This window comes from Acipenser ruthenus, chromosome 18 (assembly GCF_902713425.1).
Source record: "Acipenser ruthenus chromosome 18, fAciRut3.2 maternal haplotype, whole genome shotgun sequence".
Taxonomy (NCBI): domain Eukaryota; kingdom Metazoa; phylum Chordata; class Actinopteri; order Acipenseriformes; family Acipenseridae; genus Acipenser; species Acipenser ruthenus.
In genome coordinates this window covers 2936926-2946784 of record NC_081206.1, presented here as the reverse complement: position 1 = coordinate 2946784, position 9859 = coordinate 2936926, and the positions used below count along the sequence as shown (strand labels likewise).

The 9859-nt window shown below is 38.6% G+C and overlaps 1 protein-coding gene across 3 annotated transcripts; it reads left to right on the top strand.

Moving 5' to 3' along the window:
* The first annotated feature begins 169 nt into the window (after positions 1–169).
* Positions 170–8824, top strand: LOC117418311 (targeting protein for Xklp2-A-like). 3 transcript variants are annotated; one of them, XM_058990822.1, is made up of 17 exons: positions 170–313; positions 1019–1168; positions 1568–1690; positions 2098–2233; positions 2486–2617; positions 3111–3233; positions 3714–3847; positions 4279–4433; positions 4546–4720; positions 5200–5338; positions 5528–5741; positions 6350–6445; positions 6553–6726; positions 6849–6995; positions 7073–7180; positions 7421–7612; positions 7849–8824. In XM_058990822.1, the coding sequence occupies exons 2-17, from the start codon at positions 1054–1056 to the stop codon at positions 7957–7959; spliced, it is 2274 nt and encodes a 757-aa protein (XP_058846805.1). In that variant the 5' UTR covers positions 170–313; positions 1019–1053; the 3' UTR covers positions 7960–8824. The 3 variants fall into 3 exon arrangements, with proteins under 3 accessions (XP_058846805.1, XP_033887128.3, XP_058846807.1); XM_034031237.3 differs by having other exon boundaries at positions 7073–7184; positions 7425–7612; XM_058990824.1 differs by having other exon boundaries at positions 170–335; positions 7073–7184; positions 7425–7612.
* Positions 8825–9859: the final 1035 nt, after the last annotated feature.

Genomic DNA, 9859 nt, shown 5'->3' with positions numbered 1-9859 from the left:
GTACCAGTGAAAAGAGTACTGAACAGGGGGATCATAAAGACTACATTCACCAGAACTCTTCCTCTGCGTTGGAACGTCATTAATAAATACGGTCCTTTTGGCCAATCAACAGCGGAGAAGGTAATGAGCGCTCGATGATTGGTTCATTTGGACGAGAAAGAATTTCAAATGATAACGGCGGAGCGCTAGAGGGAGTAAATTCTGCAGAAGGCTAGAGCTGTTTACAAGAGAAGACAGTTTGCGAGAGAAAAATATAATATTTTACCGAAAAGGGGACATTTGATCCTTTTGCGAGAGAGCAACGAGAGAGGAGGTAGTTGAACATCATTTTGCAGGTTTAAGAATATTGATGTTTGAAAAATAGTGATTATGTTGTGAGTGTAAAAAAAGGCGGTTGATCTCCTTTCATGACGGAACAAAACAGAAGGCCCGAATAGCTGCAGTACTTTTATTAACCAACTGAATTAGCTAAATACTATTTAAAAATAACTTAATACGATATAAAGATGGCATAAATAACAGTGGTGAATCGTTATATGTATTTGTAATTGTTGTATATAACTGTCCGTAGTCCCATATGTCTATACTGACTAAACTTTTAAAGTAAAAAATAAATAAAATGAAATGTATATTGCTAACGATACCATAGCTTTTGTAAGTTCTCCAGCATTTTGTTCAGCATGGGGCATACATACGTTATTGTTTTTATTTGTGTTGTCGTTGAAACAAATATGATCCTAGTTTTCTGTGGATCTATTATTAAATATACGAATTTATAAATACTAGAAACGTCTTGGTGGGACAGGCTATAGAGAGAGAGAGAGAGAGAGAGAGAGAATTTTGTTTGCCCCCATTTGTGTGTGTGTTTAGGTGGTTCTATACATATTGTTTGAGGAGACAACAGCTTCTCTCAAAGCAGATGAAGGGGACAGCGCGAGCATGCACTATAACATTATCTATATAACACTGTGTAGAAGGCTGTCTAAGCAAAGGGCGTTATCTTTTTCTTCAAATACAGGCAAACAAACAGTTGAAGACTTGAAGTCTTGTACAATGGCAGATAGTCGACAGAACGCGTCTGGAACAAATTACGAGTTCGATGCACCGAGTGTGGTCATTAACTTCACATCCATGGAGCATGATGACCACGATGCTGACAACTGGTTTGGTAAGAAATGCCAAATACTGGAAATGTAACTGCTATGAATCGGTGGACTCCCAAATAACGACCGGCTTTTTCTGCAGCTCTCCCACGATAACGGATATGTAATTATTATACAGTGTACAACAATGCAGCATGTGACAGTAAGAGTCTTTGCATTTACTCAATGTTTAGTTAACTTGTTTATCTGTACCAACGTCTTTATGAAGTCTGGTGAAAATCTACTTGTGTTCTGAACATTTTCTGCAGCCAGTAAATAGGTTTCCCCAGGTTTGATAGAATTGGCAATCTCTTTCCATTATATGTAGTTTTGACATTATTTGAGAATGTTTGGGTATACCCCTGGTATGTTAGTTGTGTTAACAGTGCTTTCTGAAGTATTTTTTTTTTTTTTATGTTTAATAGATACGGTGGCAGATGAACAACTTGTAACTCCAATAAAAGCTTTTGGAGCTTCGCCTAGGTCTGATTTACCAAAAGCTGTTGTCGCTCCAATGGCCAAAGCTGAAATCCAAGAGGAAGGCACAAGTAAGACAATCACTTTAATAAATACACATGAGTGGTAGCATCACGCTCTGTGAGCTGAATAAGGCATGCACCTGCTGTATTGGCAAAAGGAGGGATAAATAACATTTGTTACAGGGATTGCTATAGAGCTTTTGCCTTCTGCGTCCATAAATTAAATGCTGAATACAATTGAAAAGCATATGGTATATTTAATGCTTCAGTTGCACAGTAAAATGCACTTTGACTGAATTTATTTGACTAGACAATAAGCTAAACCATTCTGGGTTGACAGTGAACTTTACGTTTTTAGAAATTTCAGTGTGGTGGTTGGTGCATATTCAGTTTTTAATTGCATTTAACAGCCACGCTTGCTTAAATGCCTTAAATCTGTTTCTTCATTTTTAACTTGTGTTGTATTTATTTCTCAGAGAATGAAGGCATTGAAGACAAAATGTGCCCTGTTTCTTCAGCTGCATCTTCTAATTTGGTGACCTCTTGGGGTAGCAGGAAACCTGGAGCCAACCAGCCTGCTAAGATAAAAGCTCCAGGAGCAAATCCGAGAAGGTATGAGGCACCAGGCTAACGTGTGGTCATGTGTGGTGGAACAACGTGCAGTAATTTGAACAAGCTGAAAGTATTTCATTTGTTCACTGTGGCTGTGGTTTCTGCCATTGCCTTTTAAATACTCAATACAATCAATGCACAACTATAAATGGCAGTGATTGTGCTGTAGTTCACATGTGAAGCAGCCAGGTCTGACAAGCATATGTTTGATACAGCCCCCTGAATATTGACGCGTGCCTTGTTTCCCTTCAGAGTTTCAAAAAGATTGTCGGGACAACAAAAACTTGATCATCAACGCAAGCAGATGGCAAAAATCCGTGAAGAAAGGCGGAGTGCTGCTACAGCTGCTAAAGAATGCATACCTCCAGTTAAAAAGCAAAGACGGTAAGGCATGGTGTGAAAAGGGCAGTCAAGCCTGACTTGCAAGAAATTGTAAATGTTTTTTTTGGGGGGTAATACCATATTGCATAAATAAACGATTAACCTATGATTTCTAAAGCCTATATGAAATCCACTTCCTTTCCTTAATACCCAGCCTTCCTGTCCATGAAGTGTGGTCCATTTGTATTACTGTGTCTTCAAATATTAAAAGCAAACTTCAAAATAAACAGTTGACAGCAATTTGCTTGTACCAAGAACTGTTCAGCCAAAGGAAATTCAAACTGGTTTATTATAGTGTGTGTGTAAATATGGTGTGCATGTCGGGATCATCGCAATTGATAAGTTGACTAAATTAGAATTTTGTTGTGCTCCTTTTTGTAGGCTTGTTTCTGTTAGTGTGGAATTACAAAGTCAACTTAAAACACATTTTATGTGAGTACAAGTCAAATTGCTTTTATGTTACAAACACTTCAATGTTGTGTTTTAATCTTAACAGGGCTACCAGCAGAGGCAAACTGAATGAGACATCCACTGCTGATGACACCGTGCAGAGTAGCATGTTGCAGTCTCCCAAATCAAAAAGCAGAATAACCAGACCCAGCACTCCAAATGTACTGAAGTATGTATGCTTAAGCAGAAGTGCTTTATGTTGCATGTTTATAAATTGCGTAAAAGCAAGTCATCATTTTTGCAGGTGCTGGGGACCTACACATCTTGAGTTACAGGGGATTGATTTTCAGAGAATCTGTAGAATAGCCAGGTAGCAGGATCTTCAAACTTAAGGTTTTGAAAATATTGCTTTCATTTGAAACTGCCTTTGAATCTGTCTTAAGTAAAATGTATGTGGCACTTGGTAATCCAAACTGCCACACAATTTAGCAGTTTTACAGATAGACTTAAGGCTAATCTCCTTCCATCCCCTAAAAGGATGGTTGCTCCAGAGATCCTTTGGGGGAAAAAAAAAAGGGCAAGGCAATACAGAATGATCTCAAGAAATGAGATATCTTGACGATAGTCTCGACATGGCTCAAATAATTAGATAATCCAATAAATCTACAGATTGCACAACATACAGAACTAAGTGTGTCTTCCTTCCCAGGAGGAAGAACTTGGCTCCCAAGCATAAGAGCTCTGAGCAGCAGGAGCTTGAGAAGATGCAGCTTCTCCAAAAGGAAGTCATGGAGCAGCGCAAGAGAAACAGTGAAGGCCTCAAATCAGTTATTGCTGGCACAAGTAAGCATAATCTTCACGATCCACTCAGTCTGGGAGTCCTGGACTTGGGATACATTTTCATGAACAAAAGATGGGAATTTTGTAATGCACCTGATGCAAAAAGTATGCTTTGCAGTACATCAGAGAAACAGGATAAATTCAGCCTTACTGTCCTGTTCTTAAAACTTAATAGGAAGTTTTCTGTTGGTGACATTATGAATTTTGTGAATGGAATAGAACAGGCACTTGGTAGTAAAAGTAACATTCAAACTGGGCACCTCGGAACCTTTTTCTATGATGCAAACATTGCATGTTTTAAAAAAAAACAAACAAAAAAAAAAACCCTGTAAACAAGCTGCTACACTCCATGTCATTTTATCTGATTCTAAAGACTTGGTTCAAATGTCCTGAATAAAGCTTAATGTCTCTGTGTTTACATTTTCTTTTTGTAGGCCAACCACCTAAAAAGGTTATTCCTGGGACTGTACCAATAGACTTCCATTTCCGCACAGATGACAGAATAAAACCGCATGGGGAACATCATTCAGAAATCTCTTACAAAGAGATTGACTTTACAGCGGGGCTGCGTAAACATCCGCCTTCACCAGTAAGAATCAAACTTTTGCATATTAAAAATTTTAGTTTGTAACTTGTTTAGTTATGGAACTTTTAATGCACACATTGGGTGTATCACTGTAATTTACTTGTCTTTCTTACAGATGCGTTTAAAGGGCAGTACCATCCCAAAACCATTCAATTTGTCTTGTGGTAACAAAAGGAAGTTTGAAGAAAGTAGTACAACGGAGTATGTGTCCATGGCTCAACAGATTGAATCATTCCAGAAGCGCACACCTGCGCGGTACCATCTGAGGAGCAGACAGAGAGAAGAACAAGGTATCAACCCTTTTGTTCTAAGCTTTTCAAATAATGCACATGTAAAACTTTTCTGTCTGTAGACGGAATTCCCTCAAAATGGCCTCTTGCAGGTCCATTTATTGTGGCTTTGTAACTTGGGTGAGCAGGAATGTTTGATTCTCAACTAATGGTTTTATGATACCTTTTGTATAGAACATAAATGGGCTGCGACATGAAGTGTGTATAATATATACAGGGCAGCAGTGTGGAGTAGTGGTTAGGGCTCTGGACTCTTGACTGGAGGGTCGTGGGTTCAATCCCAGCTGAGACACTGCTGCTGTACCCTTGAGCAAGGTACTTTACCTAGATTGCTCCAGTAAAAACCCAACTGTATAAATGGGTACTTGTATGTAAAAAAATAATGTAAAAATAATGTGATATCTTGTAACAATTGTAAGTCGCCCTGGATAAGGGCGTCTGCTAAGAAATAATTATATATAATTTTTTTTTTGTGCCAGGTCCATCGCCAATGAAGAATATTAAATTAAAAATAACAGATCCAAAAACGCCACTACTTTTGGCCAGAGGGCGTCACCGAGCAGTTACATGCAAAAGCACTGCGGAGATAGAGGCCGAGGAGATGGAGAAAATGAAAAAGTATGTAAGCTTTGTGTTCCCTGGCTCTGTTAAATCATGTCCCATTGTGCTCATTTAAGTATGCAGCTATGATAACATGCTGTCCTAGAAAGTTACGTATGTGTTATTTAACATAAGATTAACAGTTGATCCAACCCCTGTTATGTTAATATAATAAGTTGTTCACATGCGTTTTTTGTTTCCATTCAGATTTAAGTTTAAAGCACTTGAGCTGAATCGTAAAGTTCTTGAAGGTGGTCTCCTACCAAAGAAGCCCCCTGTGAAGGAATCCACACAGCCAATTGGCTTTGACTTGGAGATTGAGAAAAGGCTTCGGGAGAGGGAGGCTACCAAGATACCTGAAGAGGAGGATTACACTTTCCATTCCAGACCTCTTCCTGTAAAGATTCTTGAAGAAATTGTGGTATGTATTTTGACTTGGCCTGACCACAGCTTCTGTATGCAGAACAAATTGGGTGAAATGTATATTTTTACCCAGAATACATATTTACACATGCTTAACCCTTTGCAGTCCATTTATTCAGTGCCTGTCAGGCAGGTCGGGTCCAATTTATTTTCACACGCGCAGTTTAAAGTTAATTTTATTCATAGTAAAATGGGTTTAAAAGGCACTGCATATCAACAGGACACTCAGTACTGCATCTCCAGCCCCGCCCCACTCCTTGTTTGCTGTATTTTTCACATATCTCTTCATAGTCGTGCATACTGATAAATCATCTCGTTTTATCACCCAACTCCTCAATAATGCAATCCAAGTCCAATGCTATCCAAGTTATTTTATTACTACAGCATCTCAAAAAGCTTTGCAAATGTCGTCTGATATTCCTTTAGCGCTGGATGCGGAAGCAGCTATCTTGTTTGTCTGTGGTGAAGGGACTATTGCTTAGATCTACCTCCCCTTTTCTTTTTTTCTTCTACCCGTCTCACTTGGCCATTGAACCTGGTCCGATATAGTACCGCAGTGTGATTTTATATATATGTAATTTTTTTTTTTTTTTTTTTTCCCCCCAGGGTGTTCCTGAGAAGAAGCAGTTGCCTCCAACAGTGCCGCAGTCTCCAGCCTTTGCTCTTAAGAACAGAATACGTGTCGAACACAAAGTAGAGGAGGTAAGGATCATGTGTTGATATGACAAGTCCAGTTTATACAACTGGACTGATGTGAAGCTGTGTGTGATTTTATTGCTGTTAAAGACCTGTGACCTTTTTTCTTTTAGGAAAAAATAGCTCCAGTGATCAAAGCAAACCCAATGCCACACTTTGGGATTCCCTTCAAACCAAAGCCACAGGAAAATAAACATGTGGAAGCGTGTCCCTTCTCCTTTGAGTTGAGGGATAAAGAAAAACAAACTCTGAAGGAGAGGAAAATTGAGGAACTGCGGAAAGGGGAGGTAATTCAAATAAATAAATAAAAAGCAGTAGGTGTGCTGGTTCACTTCAGTCTCGACTCTACTGCAGTTCAATCTGTAGCTATGCGAAGACTTTGCTGAAATGCTTTTGTTTGTGTTTTAAGGTTACTAAATTCAAAGCCCTTCCACTTCCTGACTTTGAACACATCCAGTTGCCAGAAAAGAAAGTAAAGGAATCAACCAACCCGGAGCCTTTCAAACTCCTGATTGATGAGAGGGGTGCAGCTAAGAGTGAACGCTGGGAACAGATGGTAGGTTATTTGAACTGTGAAGTGTTTGTTACCGTTCCTAGTCTGAACAAACTCCTTACAAGCTGTTTCCTTCTCAGATGAAGGAGGAGCTGAAACAACAAGCGGAAGCTTCTAATTTCAAGGCTCGTCCAAACACAGTCATCCATCAGGAGCCGTTTGTTCCGAAGAAGGAAAACCGATCCATTCTAGGTATAGTTATTGGGTAAAGTAATTATATAAAAGCAAATCCGGTTCATAACATGTAAATGGCTACCTCTTTGGTGTCTTTTTATGCTTGCTTGTGTGTGGAGGGGGTAGTATTTTCATAAGTTATTGGTATACTGTGGATTGAGTCTTCATCATAGGTTGGTGGGCTTCATTTTTCTATTTAACTGTGTTTTGATTGGGCTTTGGCTTTTTGTGTCCCTCCCATTTTGTTTCCAAACTTAGAAACGATTTCCAATTCCGTAGTTGCAGAACATTTTGAACTGTCAACGGAGAGGCGTGCCAGAGAGCGCATGGAATTTGAAAAGGTAAATTCAGAAAGGGAAGCCCTGCGGGCAAAGAGAGAAGAGCAGGAGCGACAGGAGCTGGAGCAGAGGGAAAAGGAGGAAATCATTAAACTCCGACAAGATCAGGTAAGTGACCAACTGTCTTCTAGACTGCAAAAGCTGTTCCTTCAGTTAAATCAATGTTAGCTATTTGTATTGTACTATTTGGGACTCAAACTTTCTTTATCCATCCTGTGGGAGAGCTGTGTTTTGACTATTTTAATACAGAAGAAATAGGGTCTGAGAGAATTAACTAAGTTGCAGTTTACCTATTTCATCGACCAACTGTTAATAGGGCTGTTTTCCTCTTCCTCTTTTTGCAGGTACACAAAGCACAACCAATCAGACGATTTAAGAAAATGGAGGTGAAGCACAGTGACCAGATACTAACAGTTCCCCAGTCTCCTAACTTCTCAGACAGATTCCGTCTTTAAAGTAGCCGTGTGTTCTACATAATGTGTAAATATCTGAATGCCTGACAGTTTTCTATGTGGACGATAAGATTTGCCCATTTGTGGCTTAACTAGAGGCTAGAGTTCTGTTCAAACAAAGGTAATGCCAGAATGGCACCTTGACTTAATGACCTGATTTGAACGTTGAGCGCACCTACCCTTTATCTTAATATTTTAATTTTTTTTTTTTTTTTTTTTGTAAAACTTAAATGTTTGTTCAATAAATTGTACACTTGTTTTACATTTCAGATTCATTTTTTTTTTTCTATACTATCCTATAACTGTTCTGTGTCTTTTAAAATATTTTAATGTTGGTGTCATTTTAAGTTTTTGTTTTTGGCTTCAGATGCAAACATGTAGGCTTTTTCAAAACCAACATTTCCTTAACAGCAAAAACTTCTTCCATGGTTCTTTAACTCTTGAGCGTATGTTACCATGGGGCTCAGAAGTAAATTTAAAATGCGTAACAACCTGCTGAATTAGACCTGACGAAATGCAAGCAATACATTAAAATGGCTATGCACTGTAAGCTTACCAGAGGAGCAATCACTCCTACTGCTTACAACACTTGGTTTAAGTTTACATAAACAGCAACAGCTATGTTTTCAGTACCTTTTTCCATATACTATGGACTTATAATTGTAAATGTGTGTAAAAGAATTCTTCAAGTGGATTAAAAATGTAATCCAAATGTGCAAGGTGTTCCTCCATATGTGATTTGTATTTGTGTATAAATGATATATTTGAGATCATGGCATGGTAGATACATTGTCAAATTGGGAGCAACCATGGCTTTAGAAAAAAATAAATAGCATCTGTTCTTGGTGCAGAGCAGAAAATATGTGAATGATTTGAAAGACCTCTGGATTGCCTGAGTTGATCAGTGTCTAGGTGTAGACCTAATAAAGCCCAATAAACAAGAAATGTTCCATTTCTGAAACCTGATTTCACCAAAGAAAAGAGTGCATAAGAACTAGAAAATAATAGCACTGTTTATAACATGCATTGAAAAGATTTGAATTGTGTAAATAAAGAAAGGCAGGGTTGTAGATTTTGACTGGACTTGTCTGTTAAAAGTTATAATTGCCATATAACATATTCTTATGTCAGAAGCCTAAAAAAAATGGTGGAATACTGGCAGTTGGTGGAATCGTGGACCAACATTGTCACATACCAGTACTGCCTGAGTGATTACTGCAAGACAATGTGTCATGGTAATACATCTATAGTATTGTACTTGCCATGTCAAATGTTTCCTTTTGTAGGTCAAGTAAGTCCACTAACGTGACTCATTGCTGGAGGAAATCAAACCAATTTCTGAATCAAAAAAAGACCGGTACATTAAAAGCTATTTTGGGCACAGTAAAACTAGTCAAATAATAAAAGTATAGAGGTTTAGTCCTACAAAAAGAAAGCTAAATGTACTTGGTGGTGGGGGACTGCACAATATATGGATGTGTTACACAATCCCAGCATTTATGTAATGTGGCTCGATTTACTTTTCTTTGTATTTTCACAAATTCATGGTATACTCCTGGTCCCTCCTCTACTGTAGCTGATGAGCTGACTTTTTGGTGCTGGTAGGGGTTCAAGTTCTGTCACCCTGAAGCACATAGGCCAGCCTGCATTAACATTCTCACACTGCTTACTGTGTGCTTTATCGAGGGGCTAAAGGAAGGGTGGAATGAATTATCTGGTGCTAGTCCCAGTAGCTTCAGCTTCATCCTGCCAAAGCCTTTTACTTTCACAGATAAGGGTGTACACTATGGGCTCTAAATCAGTCAATCTTGTTTTATGCATTCTATGCCTTGGCACCTTCAGGTGGTGAATGAGTTTTATTTATGTACAGCACAGATTATTTTCCAGTGTTTTTAGTTCATAG